Source organism: Camelus bactrianus, chromosome 15 (genome assembly GCF_048773025.1).
Source record: "Camelus bactrianus isolate YW-2024 breed Bactrian camel chromosome 15, ASM4877302v1, whole genome shotgun sequence".
Classification (NCBI taxonomy): Eukaryota; Metazoa; Chordata; class Mammalia; order Artiodactyla; family Camelidae; genus Camelus; species Camelus bactrianus.
In genome coordinates this window covers 69429206-69454598 of record NC_133553.1, presented here as the reverse complement: position 1 = coordinate 69454598, position 25393 = coordinate 69429206, and the positions used below count along the sequence as shown (strand labels likewise).

The window sequence follows — 25393 nt, the reverse complement described above, 5'->3', positions numbered from 1 at the left end:
AGGGACAAGGGAACATAACCACTCTAGAGGTGACGGTGCCCAAGCTGCAGCCATGCAACCTGCCTGGTAAATGGGAGGGAACGGAGAGCAGAATGCCAGCAATGGCGTTTGTTTTTGCTTCACAGGGCATGGCTGCTTGGCCTTGGTGTCTACTGAGAAGTTAAGCCCGTGGTTTGAGGTGTAGAACTTCCCTCGCCATAATCCAGAATATGTGCAGCTGTATCAGAGAAGCAGGAGACATGGGATTCACAGAATAGCTCTTGTTCTTCGGGAAATCCCTTTCTGCCCCTGCAGTCTAATACTGTCTATGCTATTATCTTTAAGTGTGGATATTTGTAACCCTGGTTACTGGTATTTTAAGGAGTGATTCTGAATGTTAAATTTACAGTGAAATTCTTTTTTTCTGAATAAAATTCTTCTGAATTATCTCAATAATAACATTTTTCATCTAAGCAGTCTTTTGACAAACCTGGGTTGAATATCTACCATGTAACAGCTAATGTACTAAGCACTGAAAATAGAGCTAAATGATTCCTATTCAGAGGAACAAGTAAACAGTCAATAAAAGTTTACTTTATGTGAAGTAACATAAAGAAATGACAGAGATAGACTATTTTTGTCCTCATTCAGTTTATATGCTAGCAGGGAAAAAATATGTATAATTATAATGTGATTGATATACCCAATAACTGGGTGAGTTTAACGCATACAAAGGTAGTTCCTAACCCAGATGTGGGAGACACACAGGTGGGAAGGGCAGTTGTAGTTACAAGTTTAAAAATAACCACCAATTACTCTTGCCTTTGACATTCATGAATTTGTGTAACGCCTTGACTTTATGAGTGTGGGTGGGACCTAATCCATAGACTATGGCAAAAGAGAGAGGTTATCAATTATATGATTATATATCGTAAAGCTGCGGTTTGCATCTTACAATTAGACTTTCTAATGCATTCTAGACTTACACACTTTGACAAAGTGAGAAGCTGTTTTGGGCCCTCAGTCCAACAGGCCTAGAGGAACTAAACCCTGTCAACAATGATGTAAGCTTGGAGATGTACACGTCCCAAGTTGAGTGTTCACAGAAGACCCCAGCCCGGGATGAAACTTAGTTACAAACTCATAACAGACCCTGAAGCAGGACTCAACTAAGCAACGCCTGGATTCTTGACACATAGAAACTCTTAATAATATGTAACAACAACAACAGCCAGCGGCACAGGGAGCAAAGGGCCTGCCCCGGTGAGGTGGTCATTTTGCTCCCATCTCCATGAATACCTGGCCTGGCTGCAGCCTCAACCAGCCCAAGTTCACCGGAGGCACATCTCCAGGTCAGTCAGCTTCCTGCAGGCAGGTGCAGTGTGGTCAGGAGGAGGGGGCGGAGGTGGCTGCAGAAAAGGGGGCAGCGGGAGGCAGGTGCTGCTCAGGCAAGCCTGTGGATTTCCTCCCAGTGTCCCCCTCAGCCTGCTCTGGGGGCACCCTCTGCTGCTTCAGGGTGGCAATTGGCATCCCTCCAGGTGGGTCTAGTCCTAGGAGGCTTCCTCCATTAGACAGACAGACAAATAGACAGACACACTAGCCTCTTCCTCCATTTAAAAACAAACATATATCCTAACCTCCTCCTCCTCCTCCATTAGATAGGTAGACAGATACACACATAGACAGACACACACACACACACACAAGTCTCATCCTACTCCTCAATTAGGTAGGTAGATAGACACACTAACCTCCTCCTTCAATAGATACTAGGTAGACAGGGTTAATAGACCCTTTCACCTAATCCATTAGATAAATAGTCAGTGAGATTGATGTATACACACACTAGCCTCTACCTTCTCCTGTTAGAGAGACAGACAGATAGCCAGACACATGGGAATCCTCCTTCTACTCCATTAGATATAGATACAGACAAACTCACAGACACACAGACAGACATACACACTAGTCTTCTCCTCTTCTGACAGACAGAAAGATAGACACTCTAGCCTCCTCCTTCTTATCGATTAGATATAGGTACATACATACATATCTGATAGATAGACAGACAGACAGACATACTAGCCTACTCCACCTCCATTAGATGCATACATAGAGAGATAGATACACACATTAGCCTCCTCCCTATTTAGTTACAGATACATAGATAGACAGACCCGCACACGCGCACGTGCGCACGCACACACACACACACACACACTAGCCTTATCCTCCTCCTCAATTAGGTAGGTACGTAGATAGACACACTAACCTCGTCCTGCAACGAACAGACAGATAAAAAGACACATTAGCCTGCTTCTAGGCCTCCACTACATAGATAGATAGATAGATAGATAGATAGATAGATAGATAGATAGATAGATAGATACATACATACATACATACATACATACATACATACATACATACATACATATATACATAGACAAATAGGCAAAGAGAGACACATTCTAGTCGCCTCCTCCTACGTTACATAAACAGACAGACACAGACATAAACTAGCTTCTCACCTCCTTAAATAGATAGGCAGTCAGGCAGGAAGTCAGACAGACAGACACACTAGAGGCCGGTCACGGTCAGGGGATGGAGTCGGCGGCGGCGAACGGGGGGAATGGGGTGCCCCTGGTGAGCCAGAAGATTTTCTCCCATGTCCCTATCAGCCTTGCATGGGGGCGGCCACCGCACCCCCAGGTTCACCGGAATCAAGCCTTTGAAGTCAGCCTGCTCCTGGGAGCGGGCGTGGTGTGGTCAGGGGAAGAGGTCAGCAGAACAGGTGGAGGCAGCAGAGCACCTAAGGGGGATGCCTCGGCGAGTTGGTCATTTTCCTCCCATCTCCCCCTCTCCTGGCCTCGGGGCGGCCTCTGCTACCCCAAGTAGGCGGGATTTAAGTCTCCTTGACAGCGAGGTCCTGGGATGCAGGCGAGGTGAGCTCAGGGGACAGGAATTTTGTGGGGAGCGGACTGCCTTGGGTGAGCCGATCAGTTTGCTCCCATCTCCACAACGGCCTGGCCTGGGGGCGGCCTCACCTGCCCCAGGTTCACAGAATGCAAGTTTCCAAGTAAGCCTGCCCCCCGGAGGCAGGAGCGGTGCGGTCAGGGGCTGCAGTGAGGAGTCGGGGATGCCCCACCGAGCCGGTGTATTTGCTCCCATCTCCTGCTTGGCAGCTCCTGGTATCAGTCTCTGCTACCATAGGTACACGAGGTGCACATCTCTGTGTTTTCCGGCTCCAGGGAGGCGGGCGCGGGGAGGTCAGGGGGCGGGATGCGGGCGTGGAGATGCGGCTACACAGAGGGCGGAAGCGGGGGGCGCGGACATCCCAGGCAAGCCTGAGGATTTTCACCCAGTGTCCCCCTCAGCCTGCTCTGGTAGCGCCCTCTGCTGCCTCAGGGTGGCAATTGGCATCCCTTCAGGTGGGTGGAATACTGGGAGGCTTCCTCCATTCGACAGACAGACAGACAGGCAAATAAATAGACAGAGAGACACACAAGCCTCTTCCTCCATTTAGAAACAGACATATATACTAACCTCCTCCTCCTCATCCATTAGATAGGTAGACAGATACATACATAGACAGACAAACACACACATACACACACACTAGCCTCCTCCTCTTCCTCAAATAGTTAGATACGTAGATAGACACACTAACCTCCTCCTGCAATATACAGACAAATAAAAAGACACAGTAGCCTACTGGTATGCATCCTCTAGATAGATAGATAGGTAGATAGATAGATAGATAGATAGATAAGCAGGAAAATAGACAGATTCTAGTCACCTCCTCCTCCGTTAGATACAGAGACACACAAATACACTAGCCTCTCCCATCCTCCAATAGGTAGGTAGTTAGGCAGGCAGGCAGACAGACAGACACACTAGCGGCGGGGTGCAGTTTGGGGACGGGGTTCAGCAGCGGCGACAAGGGACAGGAGTGGCATTGAGGAGACATAGGATTTTATCCCATGACCCTAGGTGCCTTGCCTGGGGGCGGCCTCCGCTCCCCTAGATTTGACAGACTCAAGCCTTTGAAGTTAGCCTGCTCCTGGGAGCAGGCATGGTAAGGACAGGGGAAGAGGTCAGTGACAGAAACGGAGGCGGCACAGCAGCTCAGGGGGATGCCTCGGCGAGTCGGTCATTTTCCTCCCATCTCTCCCTCTCCTGGCCTCGGGGCGGCCTCTACAACCCCAGGTTTGCGGGATTTAATTCTCCTTTTCAGCAAGGTCCTGGGATGCTGGTGAGGTGAGTTCAGGGGACAGGGATGTCGCGGGGAGCAGACGGCCTCGGGTGAGCCGATCAGTTTGCTCCCATGTCCACAACGGCCTGGCCTGGGGGGGCGGCCTCTTCTGCCCCAAGTTCACAGTATGCATATTTCCATATCAGCCTGCGGCCTGAAGGCAGGCGCGGTGCGATCAGGGGCTGCACGGAGGAGGCGGGGCTGCCCCACCGAGCCGGTGTGTTTGCTCAGATCTCCCCCTTGTCCGGTCCTAGGGTCGGTCTCTGCTACCCTAGGTACACAAGGTGCACATCTCTTTGTTTTCCGGCTCCCGGGAGGCGGGTGCGTGGTGGTCAGCGGGCGGGGCGGGGGCGGGGTGGGGTCGACTACAGAGAGGGCGGAAGCAGGTGGCCCGGGCTGCCCAGGCAAGCCTATGGATTTCCATCCAGTGTCCCCCTCAGCGTGCAATGTGGGCGCCCTCTGCTGCTTCAGGGTGGCAAGTGGCATCCCTCCAGGTGGGTCGAATACTGGGAGGCTCCTCCATTAGACAGACAGAGACAAATAAATAGACAGACAGACACACTAGCCTCTTCCTCCATTTAGAAACAGCCATATATCCTAACGTTCTCCTCATCCATTATATAGATAGACAGATACATACATAGACAGACACTCACACACTCACACACACACACACTAGCCTCCTCCTACTCCTCAATTATGTAGGTAGAGAGACACACTAATCTCCTCCTCCATTAGATAATAGACAAACTTAATAGACTCTTTTTCCTCCTCCATTAGATAGAATGTGAAATTGATGGATACACACACTAGCCTCTACCTTCTCCTGTTAGAGAGACAGACAGATAGCCAGACACATGGGAATCCTCCTTCTTCTCCATTAGATACAGATAGAGACAACTCTCAGACACACAGAGAGACAGACACACTAGTCTTCTCCTCCTCTGACAGACAGAGAGATAGATACCCTAGACTCCTCCTTCTTCTCGATTAGATATAGGTACATACATAGATATCTGTTAGATAGACAGACAGACAGACATACCAGCCTACTCCTCCTCCATTAGACGCCTACATAGACTGATAGATAATGTAGCCTTCTTCCCCTTTAGTTACAGATACATAAACAGACCAGCATGCACACACACACACACATATACACACTAGCCTCCTCCTATTCCTCAAATTGGTAGATACTTATATAGACACATTAACCTCCTCCTCCAGCAGAGCGACCAATAAAAGACACACTAACCTACTGCTATGCCTCCCCTAGATAGATAGATAGATACATAGATACATAAATACATAGATACGTAGATACATTGATAGGCAGGCAAATATAGAGACATACTAGTCGCCTCCTCCTCCGTTGGATAAACAGACAGACACACACATAGGCTATCTTCTCCCATCCTCCAATAGATAGTCAGTCATTCAGGCAGTCAGACAGACAGACACACTAGAGTCGGGGTGTGGTCCGGGGATCTGTTTCGGCGGCGGCGACGGGGGAATAGGGTGCCCTTGCTAGCCAGAAGATTTTCTCCCTTTTCCCTAGCTGCCTTGCATGTGGGCGGCCTCTGCACCCCAAGTTCGCCGGACTCAAGCCTTTGAAGTCAGCCTGCTCCTGGGAGCGGGCGTGGTGAGGTCAGGGGAAGAGGTCGGTGGCAGAGGCGGCAGAGGCGGAGGTGGCACAGCAGCTAAGGGGGATGCCTCGGCGAGTCGGTCACTATAGTTAGTTTATTAAAAACAAAAATGACAGCCATTATTGTAACATAACCAAGTAGCTATCATTTCATGTTTTCTTTCAAAAGGGCAGAATTAAAATGCTATATAATGCTATCAATATTTTGTCTACCACTTAAGCAAAAACTCAAAATTAAATATAAGTGTGAAGAGGAAGAAGAGGTGAGATATGTTCAGATGCCTCCTTTATAAGACAAGCATCCTCACAATATCCTTCCTGGCCTTCTAACCCATTGAATGGAAATGTTCCCAGTTTATACTAAGTTGTAACTAACAGTGAAGACCAAACATTCAGTGAATTAGACGAGAAAACGGTTCAAATGCAAATGTCACTTCTATGGACTGTATCGGACGATCTGTAAAGACACTAAGGAATAAAAATGAATAGGATAAGCTCATTTTATTTCAACAATAAGAATGAAGGTGTTTCATATATGAAATCTAATCTGAGTCTCTGGACCATATATCTTTAAACATCAGTGTTTATTTCTATCATTTTGGAGGCCACAATGCCCTCTCCTAATTTATTAAAAAGGAGTTTGTTAATAAAACTTAACCTCATGGTTACCAGGTAAACCAGCCAGCGTTACTGAACATGAGTTGCTAATATATGCTTATTTTTTAAATTATATAATTAAATGATCCTATCTTAAAATTTATAGCATTTTTTTTTATACTTGGCAGCAATTTGTTTCTTCTTGGTGGCATTTCATTTCAGTGTCATCAAATAAAACAATGATGTCTGGAGATCACTGGCGTCTTAGATTTGATTAAAAATAGTATTAAAGAATGTATAACTAGAAGATAGCTTACCCATGTATCAGTTGGCCCTAGAAGTCACTATTTTCATAACTCTTTTGTCTCTTTTTTTTGTTTCTTTTCAGAGCCCTGGGACCTTGGGTATGTTACTCTTTGAGACCATCTGCAGTACAAGGATTCTACCACCTTCCTGACAGGACTGCTATGACTATTAGAGACAATGGAGGAAAAGCATAAGCAATATGGTAGAAGTTCAAGACATGGCAGCTGTTATTTCTTGAGGAAGACATTCCAAAAATGGTTCTATAATCATTAACAACATAGTACCTCACTTCTAATTTCTGAGCTGTATCAGAAATGATTAAAGTTAAACGAAGAAATCTCTGGAGTTTAATGTATCATTAAAGCAAACAAATGGCACTCATAAGTTGCAAAAAAAGAGACAGAGAGAGAGAGACTATTCTTATTTGTTTTTAGACTATGTACCACCTGGAACGCAATTCCTAAAGATTTAAAATACCACGGCCAGATCAAGTAATATATATAGATCTGTATGCCCTCCAACAGAAATAACTGATTTTTATTCAATCACTTTAAGATAAAATCAACATATTATCATATAAAAATAACCATTAACTCAAATTTTTGGTCTGGGTCAGGGCGCAATGCTTTGTCTGTCTGTCTGTTTCCCTATATAGTACTTCATTTCAGTGTCATGTTTGTTCATGAGCTCAAGAAGTCGCACTTTTATCTGGGCTTGATTCAGAAAAGCCTTCTTGTTCTTTATTATTTTAATGGCAGCCCATTCTTCCTCCACACAATCATATGCCTTTACAACCTAAAAGCAAAAAAAGATAAATAATATCAATTTCATTAACAACAATTTACAATTCATGTTAATTATACATTTATCTAATTCCCATTTTTCTGACCTTCCTAAATATGAGATTCTATTCATTTCCATTTAACAGCATCCATTTACTACTTTATTGTCACTTTAAGTCAATCTTTTCAATTGGATTTCTTTTGCATCCTTATAGTATTTCTAAACATCCACAAAGTAGGTAAGTTTCTTAACAAAATTAGAATAACTATTTTCCTCTTTCAAAAATAAATTATGAATGTTGACAAGTACTTTGGTTTTCCACCTTTCTTACTAAATAACATTATAAAACAATACGTCCGACTATTCTTTTAATGCGAGAAAAACCTGGTTTAAATTCTAAGTATACATGTGAGATATTTAAAAGGTTGTAAGTCATCTGAAAAATGTAGATAACTTTCTAAATTTAAATTAGACTTTCATAGGCATATAAGACAATTACTTCAGACTAAAAAATTGCTTTTAAGTAAGCAGAAAATAAGTTAAAATACCATAATTAGAGGGTTTTGAGTTTTAAAATTAGAATTAATGCTAAGGAAACTGAAGTGTTCATGAACAAATGACTGCACACCTCTCATTTTCAATTTTACTCATTTAAACAAGTTTCACACTGTTGACAAAGAAATTTACATTAAAAACTAGGAAACAAATACAAAGATAAAAGAAAACTGTATCTATACAAATTAGAAATAACCACTATACCTGATTAAATATTCTTACTTTTGTAATATTATATACAGTCTAAATAGATAATAGCTTTAGACACATTTTATAGCATACTCAGAACGTCTGGAGATGCACGTAGAACTCCAAATGATTCCAATGTTTTGGTTGAGCATCACTGGATTAGAGGAAGAGAATGGATGCATGGTCCAAGATCCACATCAGTCAAGGTTATTGTCAATGGCAGATCATAAATGGTTTAGCTGAAATCAAACTTGAAATATAAAAAGTGCAGTATCTCTGGTTTCACCCAATTCTAAAATAAACTACTGCTTACTGCCTTTTAAATCAGAGGTGACCCATGTAAGCATCTGACCATGACCAAGTAGTTTTGATATTCCTCTCTTTCACTGACCATACTGACTACATCAAGAGTGGCCGTTTAGTGCCCAGATCCTAATGGTCTCCAGGACAAAGGCCACTAACAGGGCCCCAACTATTTACTGACTTTGCAAATAGTTAACTGGCTCAGTGGTAAAACAATGATTGTTGACCTTGAATTATACTTTCAATAGGCAGTTTTCAAGAATGCCGATGTCTGGAATTCAGTCAGAGATTCTTAGTTCATTAGTCTGGAGCTTAGGCATCAGTCCTCCCACCCCAGCCCCCAGCCCCAAAGCTCCCTGGAAATTTTCAATGTGCAATCAGGACTGATAAACACTGGCCTAAGAAATGAAGGAGCTGCTTATTTGACAAGGACCTGGCAGAGAATTTAGAGAGAGCCTGACAAAATCAATAAGGAAGAATTTATTTGGTGAGTGACAGGCCCTGACCCTGAACACACTTCAGCCTAGGAGAAAGGCGTCAATCAGTCTCATCAGGGACAATGAATCCTGATGTCAAACAGGCCTGTATTTTCACAAGTATACGATGCTAGCGTGCTCTTAGAAATCAGGGTATGAGAAAAGGCAAAGGGGAGGGGGGAGGTCACTGCAAGCTTGAAGGTTAAGTGCCAGGGAAAACTAAGTTAAAAGAGCAAGCCGCGTGGCCCCGACTTGCACAGTGGGCATCACAGAAGGCAGATGATGCCCTGCTGGGGGCAACTGCCAGAGTGTCGGTGTGATTTTGAGGGTGGAGACAGAAATCACTCCACCCGGAGCATTCACAGCCTTACTTACATAGGCGGTAGGCCTCAGAAACACCCTTCCTTAAGAGGCTGTGACAGAGAGGTAGAAGCTGCTTCTGACAAGAAGTAATATTTTGATACAGAAGGGCTCCCATATCACTGAGAAACCCCTGACTCAGAAGAAAGAGGTTAGAATCAAGGGAAAGGGCCCTGAATTTTGTATAATTACAAAAATTCCTTGACATCATGGAAAGGGGCAGGCATACTGTACACGTGACACCAGGGCCTGGCAGAGCCACCCCAGAGCTGCAGAGCTCTGCTAACAACCTTGTTCGTACCTCCTTCAGGTTTCATCGCTTAGATGTGTCCTGGTCTCAGCCTGTGGCTGCTAGTGGCTTCCAGTATCCTTTCTGTCACTGCTTCATTACAGAAAAGTTGCAAGGCAATGGAGAATGGGATGAACAGGAAACCATACCTCAAATAAAACAGCTCTGCAGTGACCCAATGAGACGGGGGACTTAGGAGTGGGAACAGCTTGGGAAGCCACAGCCCGAGAAAAGCTTCATGAGGTGCAAGGATTAAGGACTGACAGCTTAGTCTGGGCTCAGCTGATGCAAGACACTGATGCAGTTAGGGTTTTGTCCTCTGTATTGGGCAGGATGGGCAAGTGAGGGGAGGAGATTCATGGGTAGAGAGAAGAGGCCAGGAAGGAAGTGAAAATACCAGGTCCTCTGGAGTTCCTTCCTCACTTTCCTAAGCAGCCGCACTGCCCGAGTGAGTGGTCCTGCCCATCAGAACTCCACCAGTCACAGCCTTAGCCATGCTGGCACTGTGGGGCCTGAGAAGGACATCCTAGAGTCTGCCCACTCAGAGGTCTGGCAGAGTTAGAAGAGGAGCCAAGAGACAAAGTCAAGGCACAGCCCCTGGCGTCCAAGCCTCTGAAAAAGTGAGAGGGCACCTGCTGAGCCAGCTGAAGATGGTAAATGTTTTTCTCTTTCAAGAGGAATATCAGACAGGAGCGCAATTATCTCTAACATACATAATGAAGAACCACCCACAGAATCCAAAGCCCCTGTGAAAGAGGCAATACTATCTATCAGTGATTAAAATCAACCACTTAGTAAAGCAGCTACCTGGTAGCCTCAGAAAATAAGTTCAAAAAAAAAACCCACAAAAAACTGCTAATGGAGTTTTTAGAGCTGATGCAGTATTAGTACCTTCACAGAACAATGACAATCCAAATACTTACATGTCCGTTGCTGAGATCTATTTACAAACATTAAAAGTGTACTATTGAGAAAAAGATGTAACAACATGATTCACTAATACATTCTTTCTAACTATAAAATTCAGCATTTTCTGTTAACTTACCTGTCCAAAGGAACCTTTGCCTATCAAGGAGTCAATTTCATAACAATCCATCCACTTGTCTCCGTGTTTTACAATATAATCATGGTTATCATCATCATAACCATCATTATAAACCTTCTGCTCCTTCTTATGACTAGAATCGTCTCCCTGGCCCTGTTGGTGTCTTTGCTTCTTTTTTGCATAGTAAACCTAAAATGAGAATATGCAGTGTTAAGTGTGTCATTAAAATCACTGGGAGGGGGTGCGCACACCATATATCAAGAGTATATATGAGACAAATCTACTCTAGGTAGGAAATAGATGAATTTCTATTCTTTAACACACACATACACACACATACACACACACAAATGAAATAAATAATTTTCTATAGTTGCTATTTGAATTACAGAATAACACTAATATATAACCAGGGAAAATTTCTGCAGTAAAATTCTCTTTAGAATTATACAGTTTATACATTTTATAAATAGATGTTAAGTGACTGGAGCAACGCCTCCCATTCAAGAAGAGTAACAGGATCTGATCTACATTTATTTTTTTAAACCAAGATATAATTTATATACAGTGAAATGGCATAGATCTCAAGAGTGTATCATATGAGGGATTTTGGAAAATTGCTCATGTTGATGCAATCAACAAATCCCAAACAAAATAAATGACATTTTTGTCCTCCTTATATTCAAGCTCCTTCATGCCCCCTTCTAATCAATCCCAATTTTATATTTGATCCTAAGGCAAAAGAGTTTAAAAATGAAAGTTTAAATGTATATGAACTGACATTTTACTAATACAAAAGGAGCCTCTGAGACATGCCCAGTTTTTAAGCCTATAACAACACATTAATGAAAAACAGATATGCTCCCTACCTATCCCACACACACTAAAGGCCAAGAACCTTGTGGTTGATCACAAAATGAGTTATTTTCCTTATATCTGTTTTTCTTATAGTTTCTAAGACTGGTAAAAAATAATAGGTGGACTAGGCAATAGTCCAAGTGATTGGTAACTAACTGAGGAAGCTGTAAGTTACACTGCAAGGAGCAACATCACAAAAATTCTAGTTTACAAGGTGGCAAAACAGTTAAAAACAAGCTTCAACACAGTTACTGTTAACAGTTTAACAATTTATGAGATAGTAACAAATTGACATTAATAAAGTGTTGACAATTTTATCAGATATTTTCAGATAACCAAAGCTGGCTTGGCACATCTTTTATAACACATTAACTATGTACAAAGTCCAATTTAGAAATGTTCCTCATTGAGTTCATTCCAATAATATCTTGCAACAATGCCACAGTAACATAAATACTGGCATTAAATGCCATCAAACTATTATAAAATTTATACACACATAAGAACGTCTTTTTAGATAAGTGGCTCTAACACTGGTAGAAGATAAGCCTTCAGTGTGAAAGGATGTAGGGCCCCCTGGAAAAGGAAAGAAAGCACAGTCACTCTTCTCCAGAAAAGCTAATTTAATAATTAATTACAGAGCTAGAGTTGCGGTTAGAAGCAAGTAACAATCATGCCAGAGGTCTAAGACAACACCAGAAAAATAATTTTTGGACACAAAGAGTCAAGTTGGAAGATGAGTTATTCAAAGTGTATTTTTTTTATCATACTTACTTCCACCAAAAAGGCTTTTGGATATCTTACAATGAAAAGACACAGATAAAAGAACACATATCAATTTAAAAAGAAAATTATATAGATAAACTAGGCCAGATGCCTGTTACCTGGGTACTGAATACATCTCAGAGCTTCCTGACATCCACGGCAATAGGGAAACAGATAAATGAAAATTCAATCAAAATTCTAACATATTCAGTCTTTTCCAGTGTCATTATTCCCTCCCTTCCCCTTTCTTGTTTTGAAGAGGAGTTATTATAGAAGTGATAACTCAGCCTATATTAAACATTTTGAAAAAGAAGAAAAGTTATCCTTAATTATCTTAATTTTCTGTAGTCCCTGTTAATATGCCTTTTTTCTTTTATGTAATAGTACTATCCATAAATCATTAAATTACCAGTCTTCATAATAGTCATCAATATGACAAATCATTGGGAGTAAAAAATTTTAGTATGTTTAAATACATCACAAAATAACTTCTTTCCCCTACTCTATTGCAAGGTAGATGGTGTTATAACAAATCAATAGTCTTACCTCATTAATATGCTTATATGTTTTGATCAAGTCAGTAGAAATTTTTCTCAGGGGAGCAGTAGCTGGATCACGGAAGGTTTGGGGCATCTGCCTCTGTAACATGACAACATCAGGCATCACCTTAAATAGACAGAAAAGACTAGCACTTTAACTATACAGTACTGACATGATCTTCCTCTTTTGTAACCTGTGTATATGTATTATGGAAAAAAAAAGACATCTACATTAGAAGTTTCAGTTATCTCTTTTAACTGGAATCCAATGAAGAGAACCACTGGAAAAATAATGAAAGAAGATAATATGCCCAGCTGCCCAAGGCTTCAGTTCTGTTCCCCAAATTAAATAACAGCATTATAGACATACCCCTGGTTCAGGAGACATGCATGATATGCTGCCCAAGAGGGCTTCTCCAACATACAATTAGCCAAGGAAAAACTTCTGAATTATTCCTAAGCCTGATCTGACTCACAGCAGGCAAAGACTTACTCATCTTCCAGCCTCCTAAGACAAGATTTTAGGACCCAGCTGGCACCATGAAGCAGAGATGGAGTTTGGTGCTGCAGAAGTGCAGAGATGGAGTTTGGTGCTGCAGAAGTGCAGCTCCCAACACCCCCGGAGCCTGCCCTCCAACAAGCGTCTGCCTATAATGTAAGCAAGGCTGAAATCTGCACTCACTTCTGTAACATAATAGAGTAAAGCACGCCCTCCACCTGACACATCTGGGCTTGCCCTCCACGTTCCCTTGGCCCCCGCCCTGCTGAGTTATCACCACCTGACATGCTAGTATACAATTGCTCATTTACTGATTTTAGTTTGTTCTCCTTTGACTACAAAGAAAACTCCATGTGACACAGGGATTTTGTTCAATGTTGTATTACCTTTGCCTACAACAGTGCCTGGCACACAGTAGGTTCTTTAATAAATATCTGTTGAACAAACAAATGAATCCATAATACTAGTATCTCTACTTCTGATTACACTAAGAGCTGACCACAAATAAGTTCCAGAGGACACCTTAAAACTAATGAAACTTTCTTTCAAAAAACTCATTTCAGCCGTACTCCCAGCGCAACGCTAAACCATGTCTTTCATCATCCAGTAAGCAGTCAGAGTACAACTGTTAACTTCCTGCTAGATGGGGGTTGGAGCAGGAACACGAATGTCCTCCATATACAAGCACACCCAGGGACGCTACAACTAGCACGCCAATGATCCTGGATTGTTGTTCCCACCCGACTCTGCCACGTGGCAAGCCTCAGTAAAGGGGTTCCCAGTGGGGCTTCTTGCAGCCAAGAGATCCTGATCCTCAAAACCAATTAATTACATCAAGGTACCTACAGTCCCTACCACTAGCCACGCTTGGATTCCTGTCTAGCTCTCTTACAGACATTTATACCAGCAAAATCTACTGAGCCAGGAGCCCCTGATTCAGCCCCTTTCAAAGAACACCCTGGTCAATTTGAGGGGCAGAGAGAAAGCAAACACATCACACTAAAGCCTGACAGAAATGTCTGGAGTATTGGGGAAATTAACCAAGTTAACTCACACTAACAAAAAAGAAGAGAGGAGGGTAGAGTTAACAATGGATGCAACAGTAAAGAATCACCATCCTGGCAGCGTGAGAAGATGGAGTGACCACAGCAGTGATCAAACCGATCTTAACATTAGTCTCCTTTGCATCTATACTCAAATTCTAAAAGTTGTTACCCAGAAAGCAAATTCACTGAATTACTGTATTCAGTTAATAATGATCTTTTCCCATGATCTCTTCTTCTCAAAGTTCCAAATAAGGTTTAAGGGGACAAACATTGATTATAACTATTTGTCTGAAAATATAGTAAGACTTAATAAGATAATCTGAATTAATTTTTAAAATACATATTGTTTTATTTTTTTAAATATAAACAGGAACAACTAGGTTCACAGAGTATTTAGCTCTCATATCAGTCCTTGGAGACTGAAGGAACAGACAGTATCAGTATAAGCATGTCAATTATTTTCATGCAAATGAAGCTGTAAGCATTTAAGTTAATGAAACAGGTTTCTCATAATCTATCTCCTTTCTTATTTTTTAAGCACTGGCATGGCATTGTTTTCAAGCAGGTAATTTTCTCAGCAAGACCCTTCTTGGACTACTGGAATGCAGCCTCACTGTGAGGTTTCACAAAATCCGAACCAGTGAAATAACTTCATTACCACTGTAGTAAGAGTTGACAGAAGGTATAACTACCATTAGAAATGAATGAATTACTTAAGTAGTTAACAATAAAATAATAACTGTAGCAGCAAGTGTTTGCTATACACTGTATTTTGGGCATGCATATTTTTACATCTTTCATGTAATCTTCTCAACAATCTCATGAAAATAAGTAACGTCCCTGTCACCATGTTACAAATGAGAAACCTGTGTTTCTGATGTAATATTACTTGACCAAGGTCCTAGAGCCAGTAAAATAATACAGATGAGAAGAGAACTAAGGAAGTCTCACACCAAACCCCATGCTGTGAATCACAGCACTGGGCCAGGGGCTCCCTGTAAATTATAGGAGTCTATTCTAGCTTCTTGGCAGAATCATTTTTAGGCTATTTGTTGGGCAAAATAATTGAGCCATGCATAATATATACCAATAAAATAAACATATGCATTTATTAAAATCAGTTATGTTCAAAACTATAAATATGTTTAAGTTTTCAACTTGGCCACTTACAACTCCACTGGTATTTCAAACACTGGAAAAAAGAACCAATGGCTATGTCTTTCCTGGAGTAACTATGCTCACTTAAAACACCAAAATCACACAATCAAAAAAATATTTTTTAATGTACTGCACAGACCTGAAATTGGCTATAAAAGTAATTCTGACTACCACATTTTTATGCACACAGTGTGTAAGTGTGCATTATGCACTTGGCATGTCATGACACTGCTAACCTTTTCACAACTGGCCAAACCACCTACAAGGCCAAGTTGATTAGCTAATTCTAAATATCTTACTTTTCTTACAGACTTTTGGCAACAGAAGTTACTATTTCAGGAACATATGTATATATAAACCAGATGCATTCCATCCACAAAAAAAAAAATTGGCTTTTGGATCAGACTGTACTTCAGTGCTTCCAATAGTGCCTTGTACAGAGTAGATGCTCAAAACACATGGGAAGAACAAATTAATTCCTACAAACTAAACAACACTTTCTTCACTAACTTTCATTGTGATTTCATGTTAGGTAACCAAATTTTCTGTTTTTCACTACTGTCATGCCATAATCACAAATCCAGGATTAGAAAATAATTTTTCCAAATACACTGTTACAAATTTATACTCAAACTCAAACCAGCCCTAAGCATCTGATGCTTTGTCCACTTCCAACTTCCACAGTCACAAAGTCAGGAGAATGTAATGTAACAAGCTCCCTTCTTCCCTTCCCCAGCTGGGTGAAAAAACCCAGTGGTTCAGAGGACCCAGGAGCTCACCTAGCTGCTGCAGGTAGCGAGCTCCCCTCCACACTGCTGCTCAATGTCCTCCCTGCAAAAGGGATTGCTGCTGAGATAATTCTCCTGCTGCCTCAGCTATCTGGCTCTGGGAGCCAAAACCAGCCACACCCCCAAGGCTCTAAATCTCCTGACCTTTCTGTGTGAAGACACAGATCACAAAGACCCAAAACAAAACAAAACAAAAAAAAGCAGTAGTTCTCACCTCCTGCTTAGATCAGTTACAAGAGCTAAAACAATCTTTTTTTCTTGAAAAGATTCCATAGTGTAAGTGACAGGACTTCATTAAAAAATTGTTTCCTAGTTTAATAATACCTATTCCATCCATTTTATTTACATTTACCTCATATTTTCATATATAGTAAAGAGTAAGAAACAATATATCCTGCCATTCTTGCTATCTTGAGACCTATTAATAAAGCTGAACAGCATACATAACACACATGCAGAACACACAGTTTAAGAACCATGAAAGGTGCCATGAAAACTGTAATAGCCCAAACAGGCTCAGCATTCCAAACAGTAACCACACTTTTCTACACTTTTACTACATTTATCTTTTGAACAAAACTGTGTTTAAATTTATGTGAAACACACTCATATTAGAAAGATTAATTACCAGAAATGAAATGTTAAAGTAAGCTCATTTCAATTTACTTGTACAATAAACCTTATTGAAAAGACACTGATAGGATGATTAACAAGTAACAATGGAAATCAAATAATGAAATTACCAAAGTTTAGAGCTAGAAGGCACTTGGGTGGGGGGGATGTCGAGTCTAGTCCAATCTTACATTCAAGGAACAGAGAGAAGGGTCCATGTGGCCTGACTCAAGTCATACAATTAGATCATGAGTCAGGATCTGGAACCCACATCTGGTAGACGAGGCCACATCAGCACACAGTTTTAGTGTTTTACACTTCAGTTATAAGAAAGCTTTTAATCTGACTGCCTTAGGTTCAGAAACTTCTGGAGTTTGGCAAAAATATCTGGCTGAATATTATTACTTAAAAGAGTTTTTTTTACAAAATATGAATCTAAAAATATTTTACAGCTTAAAATGGATACTAAATTAACTTCTTTTATTTGAAAATAATCCACAAATAAGATGTTAGTTGTATCTAAAAATAGATACTCTGCTAGCTAACTAGATTATCTACTACAATAATACAACCATAAAAATAACTTTTAAGGACTGGGTTTTTTCCTAGTCCTTTGCACATGCTGGGTGTTAGAGCGGAGAGAGCATTGTATCTAAAAAGAAAGAAGCCTGGGCTGGATCCCAGAGTCTACTGCCTACATACTTGGAGAGATCACAAATGGCAGCTCAGTCCCTTCAGCTGCAAAACAGATTAAAAACAGGCAGCCTGCCTGATAGGATGCTTCTGAACAAGCAGGAAAATGAATTCAAACATACTTTGCTTCTTACAAGTACAGTGCAGATGGATCATTATGCTATTACTACTGTGTGGAAGTCCAGAGAATTTTCTTCTGGTACACACACACTTTCCAGTTTTGACCAACTACTCTGATTCTCAAACATACAATTCCTCAATTTACTGCATAAAAGAATTCTTAAGTCCTACCATAATTTATCTTACTATTTTATTGTGAATGATATTTACATGCTGTAATACATTTTATAAATGTAGAATCAGGTCAACTATTGACAATATTTTATTTTAATACCTACAAGGGTGTCCTCAAATAATGGCATTACTTAGTTGTAGCCAATAGCTTATTAAAACCACATATTAAGTTAGGAAAAATTAATTTCCCTCAAATAATCCAGTAAAAGAATTACTCTGAAATTTTCCAAGTTTTTGATCATATTAAAAGACCTAAATAAACAGCGGCAAACCAAATTCCTAAGTACATGGAAAAACAGCCACTTTCAGTGCTCATCACACACTCCTCAGGGGGAAAGAAACTTTACCACAACTATAGCTAGTAAAAAAAAAAAATTCTTCCCAAACCAAAAATCAACATAGTAGATGCAGTTAATTCAGGAAGATATTAAAAATACATGCACACATGCATATATGTATGTATGTCAAGAGGGTTCAGCATTTATTCACTTTATACTATTCTTATGAAAAATTACTGAATCTCTAGTCTGAATATTAGAATGAGCAGCATAACTAATTTACATTAATTTAAGGAGTTTCATATTTAATTGTAGGTATGTGTATAAAGTAGTTTATAACAGCATAAAATCAGCTCCGTAAGTTAGTTATAATGGAATCTGACTTGTTTTCCTGTAACATATTTTTCCACTTAACCATCTTTCCCTAAAAATAAGCTTTCAGTTTCTGTAACTAATATTCTTTAGAAATAACTTCCCCCCTTATTGCAAAATGAGAGAATGTGTTTATGTTTATGTGTTTTTTAATTAAAGTGGAAAACATAGGGGAAGGAGAAAAAACCAACAAAAATTTTAATGCAAACTTCTTAACATCGTATTTTGTTCATCTGAAGTCCCATGTGACATGTAAAACTGAAAACCATTAAGGTATTTGCCTGTTTTCTACTACAGCATTTTAGAGAATAAATGATCATCCCAACAAATCTTATCTGATACATCGTAAACTTACCTGGTTAGTTAGAGGTTGCTGAATCCGGTCAGAATAAGATAAGGCAGAAACCTGTTGGTCACTTATGTCTGGATGGTGACGGTCCCTGTACTGATGTGAATGGGGCATCTGTGCAGCCATCTGAAGGCCAGCAGCATGGAATGATAATGACAGTGCAAGCCAAACAGATGGAGGTTTGCATGCTGAAGTCTCTCCTCCTACAAGAAAATAGTAAGTGAGGCTTAAAGTTTGCTTTCATATCCTAATGTTTGTACCTTCTGACCTATTTGATAGTTCTTTAAATTAAGAACTTTAGGATGTTCAATTATATTAAAAACCTTTAATACTACCAACAAGGATATGATACTCAACACAACTGTTGTACGTTAAATGGTACAGAATCCAGTAGTGATTAAAATCAGTATCTATAAATCTGTCTTAAGAGAAAATCTTAAAACACATCTTTTTGTAAAGCAATGGAAACAACCTTTAATACTTATTTTCGCATATGAGGTTTTCATCAGTTGAGAACCGTAAATTGCAAAAGTAATCTCTGAATGCCTGCACCAGGCCTGTCCAGTGGGGCAGCTCTTTAGAAATCAGTTCAGAGGAACACTGCTGAGGCTCTGCTTTACATCTGCCAGGTGTACGGCAAACAGTCTCCCTAGCATCCTCCAAAGCAGGTGAGAAATTCGTCCTAATGGTGCTCGCCACTGATACAGGTCATTAAAGGCTGAGCACACAATACATGGAAACAAATTCACAGGCTGCTGTATTCCTCTGGACGCTTCTTACACTGTCCCAAGAGAACCTAGACCAGGCAAGCCTGCCACAAAATGAACAATCAATAACTATTTCGCAGGTAGGCTGAGACCATGGTCATGATTTTTCATGGTAGACATGGAAGAGTAACATTTTGGTCCATAAAAGTACTTGCTAGCTAACTAACAAAAGTTACTTTTTCCTTAAGAAAAGAGAAAGGCTTTTCTTCTTACAGTCAACAAAACTTTCAATCACAAACTAAAGCCAGAAGGCAAAGCATAAAACCCTGGTCAACCAACACTGGCCCAGAATACCTTTTTTTTCTTTTTTAAGTAAACCAGCGAACTCTCACCACACTGTTCAGCACCATGGTATTTTTCTCAAGCTGACTTGTTTCAAAACACACACCAGCACTGGTGGAAAAGTGAAGAGCACAGACTCTTAGCCAGGCTGCTGCAGTTTGAAATTTCAGCTCCACACTCCACCAGCTGGGTGGCCTTGCACACCTAATGTCCTGATAATGATAATATGTACCTCAAACAGCTGTGGTGAAGGTTGAGTACTACGTGTAAAGTACTGAGAACAGCTCTGGCGTTGACAGCCAGCTTAACATCTGCTGCAGTCACCGCACTGACAGTTCAGTCACGATGAAGAGATGAGCATCCTTCTCGTGGAGCATACAACTTCTACCTGAATGTCGCACGGATTCTGCAAACTAAAGATAACAAAGCTCAACTCCCCCCAAAATAGAAGTTCCACTTCTATATTCTCCCACAGCGAATGCCACTGTCTCCCATGAGTCAATCAGAACCAAGGCTCTGGGAGTCACAGTAGAGCTCTTTCCGCCCACAGACCACCTCACGCAAGTAACAGCCCCGCCTTGCTGATGCCACCTCCTGCAGAACACTCGGATGCCACCTCTCCTTCCCGCCTCCATCACCGCATGCCGCACTCAGACAACTGGAGCAAATCCCTAACAGCTCGCTCTGTCTTTACCTTGCCCGTCTGAAATTCTGTATTTCTTCAGTGAGATGGCTACCGAGGCTTTTCTAAAGTGCAAATCTCAAGTCTTCACCCCCGCTTACACGTGCGCATCACCTGCGTTAGCTCTGCTTTTAGACCTCGGCCTCCGTCCCCTCCTTCACAGCACAAGGCCCTTAACTGACCCAGAGTGTATGACTGATAAATGTCTGCTGAACACGTAAAAGGACCACGTCTTCATGACAAATGGGGTAACTTGTGTAAACAATTCATTAATCAGAATTTAAAATACATTCAGTTAATTTACTTATGAGGAGCAACTCTGTTCAGTTTAAAAGCAGGGGGGGGTGGATTATATCCAAAGGAAATAATAGATGCTGTGCACAAAGACAGTTAGGAAACAATATATAACCTGGTACTGTTTGCAACAGCAAACAACTGGAAATCTAAATGTCAAATAATTGGTGTGGGGGTGGGGGTTGTATGCTTAAATCTGCATGTTAAAAACAAAAGATAACTGGGAAGGAATATAAATAAATAAAAATATATATGAAAAGAACTGAGATCCTTGATATACAAACAACTCAGAAATAAAGAGTAAAAAGACTAAGGTCCTGCATCATAAGGACAGCCACTCTGGGCCCTAGTTTCCCTGCCTCCAGCAGAGGTGTCACTACACTAACCCCAGTCCCTTAGGTCTGTCACAAAGTTTAAATGAGATAGCACAAGTAGACACGCAGAATAGAACCCGGCACATAATAACCACTTTAAAAAAATTAATTTCTATTTCTATTATCAGTGCCATTATTAAATTCTGTGTTTAAACTTGTTTGTTATATATATAAAAATACAGAAATTAGAATACAGCTTAAACAATTATCATCAACTGAACTTGTCAGGCAGGAATAAAAACTGCCATCTTTCCAGAACTACCCCACCAGTGGTGCACGACCCCTCACAGTCAATGCTGAACTCTCTCTCCCCCAAAAGTCACTAGCATTCTGACCTCCATAATCAGATTAGTTTTAACTTTATGTAAGTGAATTTGTTTAAACAAACTACAGTTTGTTCATTATCATTATTTTATAGTACCCCGCTGTATGAACAGGTGACGATTTATTTATCCATTCTCCTTTTGACTGGCATTGGATTATTTCCAGTTCATAGCTATTATGAATACTACCACTGGGAAGATTTTTGTTATACATCTTTCTGAATATACAGAGATGCTGTCCTATTTTTTTGTTTGTTTTTTATTTAATTTTTCCCTAGAAGTTTATGAAAATTCCCTGTGTTCCACTCCATTCCTTCACTAACACCTAGAATCATCAGTATCTCTAATTTCAGCCATGACAGTGTATTGGTACTCCATTGTGATTTTAATGTGTTTTCCTGATGACGGTGAGCACCTTTTCATTTATTTACTGGCCACTTGTGTGAAATGCCCAGATTGTTTTTCCATTTTTCTATGAAGAGAGTCTTTTTCGTACAAATTTCTACATTTTTAAAAAAAAGTCTATTTTTAACATATTTTGGATGTAAGCCCTTATTGATTACAGATGCTTTGCACTGTCACTCTCTTAGTGTTTTTTTATGAATGTGATCTCTTAATTTTACCAACTTTTGATTTAAAATTAGTTCTTTTGCTGTCTGTTTTAAGAAATCTTTCCTTATGTCAAAGTCATGAAGAAATTCTATGTTATCTTCCAAAAGTTCAATTTTACCATTCACACATGGAGACGGGCAATGCTATGCTCTTGGATCTGATTTCTGTGTTTGTGATAGCGATCAAGTTTCACTTTTCCCAGAACGGACATCCAATTAACTAGGAACCAACTGTTAAAAGGACAAACTTTCCCCAATGTCCTGTAGTAATCATATACCCACACATGCCTGGATCTGTTTTTGGATTCTTTGATCTGATGGATACAGACTTACCTAGATTTCTTATGTCTTTGCCTAAGAACCAGACATTGTCTAAATTATAGCAGATTCAGGAGTTTAAATATCTAGTAGAGAATTTTGTTCTTCTTCAAGAATGTTTTGCCTACCCTTAGCCTTTGGTGTGTCCATCTATGTTTTAGAATTTGCTCATCGAATTCACCAAAATAAACAAACCCATGCTGGGGTTTTGATTGAATCTGCATTGTCTCAAACAGTACCGTCCAACAGAATGTTCTGCAATGATGGATTTATCTGCAGTTTAATAAGTGACTACTAGCAAAACTGGGGACTTCAATAGTTTTTTTCCCCTCTGCCCTACTCTCCTTGCTGGGAACTCCAATACAGTGGTGATTAGAAGAGGAGATACAGGTGCTATCGTCGTATTCCCAATCTCAGAAAGAAAGGTTTCAATATCTCTTCAGTATCGTGGTTGCTGTAGTTATTTAACTGAGAATGACTATCAGGTTGAAGAAATTCCCTTCTAATCCTAGTTTGCTAAAACTTTTTCCTCAAATGGATGCTGAATTTTATTAAATGCTTTTTCTGCATCCATTGAAATGACATGAGTTTTCTGATTTACTCGGCTAATGTGGTGAACTACACTTATTGGTTTAGGAATGGTAAGCCATACACTGTGCATTCCTGGAATTGTTTAGTCATAAGTATCCTTCTGTAGTAGATTCACTGGTGAAATCACCTGGACCTGGAGTTTTCTTTGTGGGTAGATTTTTCAATTAAAGATAGTATTTCTTTAATATGACCATTCAGATTTTATATTTCCCGGTGTCTGTTTTGGTAGGTTGTATTTTTCTGATAGTACGTAAACTTCGTCTAAATTTCAAATGCACTGGTACCACTTTCCTCACAACATCCTCTCTTGAAAGCTTTTCAATGTTTGTAGTGACAGCTCCTTCACCTAATACTGGCTAAGATGACCTCTTTCTTCTGTGTGATAAGCCTTTGATTGGGATCAGTTTGATTAATAAATCAAAGGTTTATTAATTTTATTAAGTATATTCTTTTATATGTATCTTCTATTTCTGCACTCATCCTTGCTATGAGTTAGCAATAGAGGTGTATTAAAAATCTCCCATTTAAAAAGTTATGTTACAGGATTACATAAATTTAAAGCTGTTATAGATACCTACCTGATGAATAAAATCTTTTATCATTATAAATTGTCCCTCTGTTTCCAGTAGTGCTCTGCTATACTAATATATACTAATAACCACACCAAGCCTACTCTTCATCTTTGCATGTATGCGTTTTGTCCATCCTTTCACTTTCAACTGTTCCATTTCCTTATAATTTAGGTTTACCTCTTATAAACAGTTATCTATGGGTTTAATTCATGTATGAACACTAGTAACCCTTCTACCTATTCCAACAGTTTTATGCTCCTTTCTTACCTTCTGCTGGATTAATCTTTTTATACCCCTCCTTGCATGCAAATTACTTATTATTTTTAGTTATTTCATACATTACAATATATACTACATATCCTTGACTCATCAAAATCTAATTATTCCTTTAATTTGTGTACTATTGTTGACTTGTGTATGTATACACACACACAGTCACAAGACAGCAACTAATCATCCAGCATGAACAGAATCAGACTCAAGGATACATTCAGAGGGACAGATGGGTATTTTGTGATATCCAGACAGCTAGGAAAGAATTACAAAGAAATAGATAGCTGCTGCTTGATTATTACTATTATATAACTATACTCCTAAAATACTAGTTTCATTTTCTGAATCTAGATCCAGCCAATTACATGCATTAAAATCAACAAGCACTTACTGAGGTTACACTAACCACAGTATTGTTTTGTGGGGTAACAGTGCCACGCACGATCTGTAACAGTGTGTCTCAAATTTTAACATGCTTACAAATTGCCTTTGTATCTTGTTAAAACTGCAGATTCTTAAAACTAAACCAAAAAGCCCTGCAGATTCTGATTCCATAGATCTAGGGTAGGGCTTGAGAATCTCCACAACCTCCAGATCATGCCAATGCTGCTTTGAATAGCATTTTTAAAAAATTTAACAGCTCACCTTAATAAAAGAAAGCTATTTTCCAACTAATGCAACTAACAGATAACCCAAAAATAAGCTATATTCTGACTACACAATACACTATAGCCACCCCCCACACACACAATACATTTACCTTCCTAGGTAAGATTTTGGGGTTTGTGGGTTTTGGTTTGTTTGGTTTTTTTTTTTTAAAGACTAATACACACCCCGATGTGTAAGGGTGGTAAGGAAGGTGATAAAGAATCTGACGTTCCTTTTAAAATTTGCTGTAGGTAATCTAAATGTGGATTAACTAGCAATAACTATGATTCTCACTTGTGAGATTTTTTTTAAGGCTATTTACTCCACCATCTATTAGAACTACTTAGTAACGTTACCATCTGTTTAGTGATGTGAAAGAAGATTACGCTTCTAGTGCTGAGGCCTCACGACTTATGGTCTGTATCTGGGCACATCTGCCACAGGCTCACTGCCTCCTTTCTCAGCTCAACTGCTGTGTGTGAAATCCACAAAGAGACTCAAGTTCAGTTTCCTCCTCCAATGCCAGAAAGCATTTAAGGTGCTCACTCATCCATTCCTCTCCTAGAGTAAGACTCCAAAAAGTCAAATAATGTGGGACTCTCTTGCCAACCTGATTTTATAATTA

At 40.1% G+C, this 25393-nt stretch overlaps 1 protein-coding gene across 2 annotated transcripts; it reads right to left on the bottom strand.

Annotated features, from left to right (window-relative positions):
- Positions 1 to 6438: 6438 nt before the first annotated feature.
- LOC141573417 (dual specificity tyrosine-phosphorylation-regulated kinase 1A-like) lies at positions 6439 to 19213 on the bottom strand. Of its 2 annotated transcripts, XM_074341511.1 has the most exons (4): positions 19040 to 19213; positions 12952 to 13044; positions 10783 to 10971; positions 6439 to 7577 (listed from the first exon to the last, which is right to left on the bottom strand). In XM_074341511.1, exons 1-4 carry the CDS (start codon positions 19157 to 19159, stop codon positions 7395 to 7397), a joined length of 585 nt encoding a protein of 194 aa, XP_074197612.1. In that variant the 5' UTR covers positions 19160 to 19213; the 3' UTR covers positions 6439 to 7394. The 2 variants fall into 2 exon arrangements, 1 of the variants encoding a protein (XP_074197612.1); XR_012499107.1 differs by lacking the exons at positions 10783 to 10971; positions 12952 to 13044; positions 19040 to 19213 and adding an exon at positions 8403 to 8820 and having other exon boundaries at positions 7438 to 7577.
- Between the last annotated feature and the right edge of the window lie 6180 nt (positions 19214 to 25393).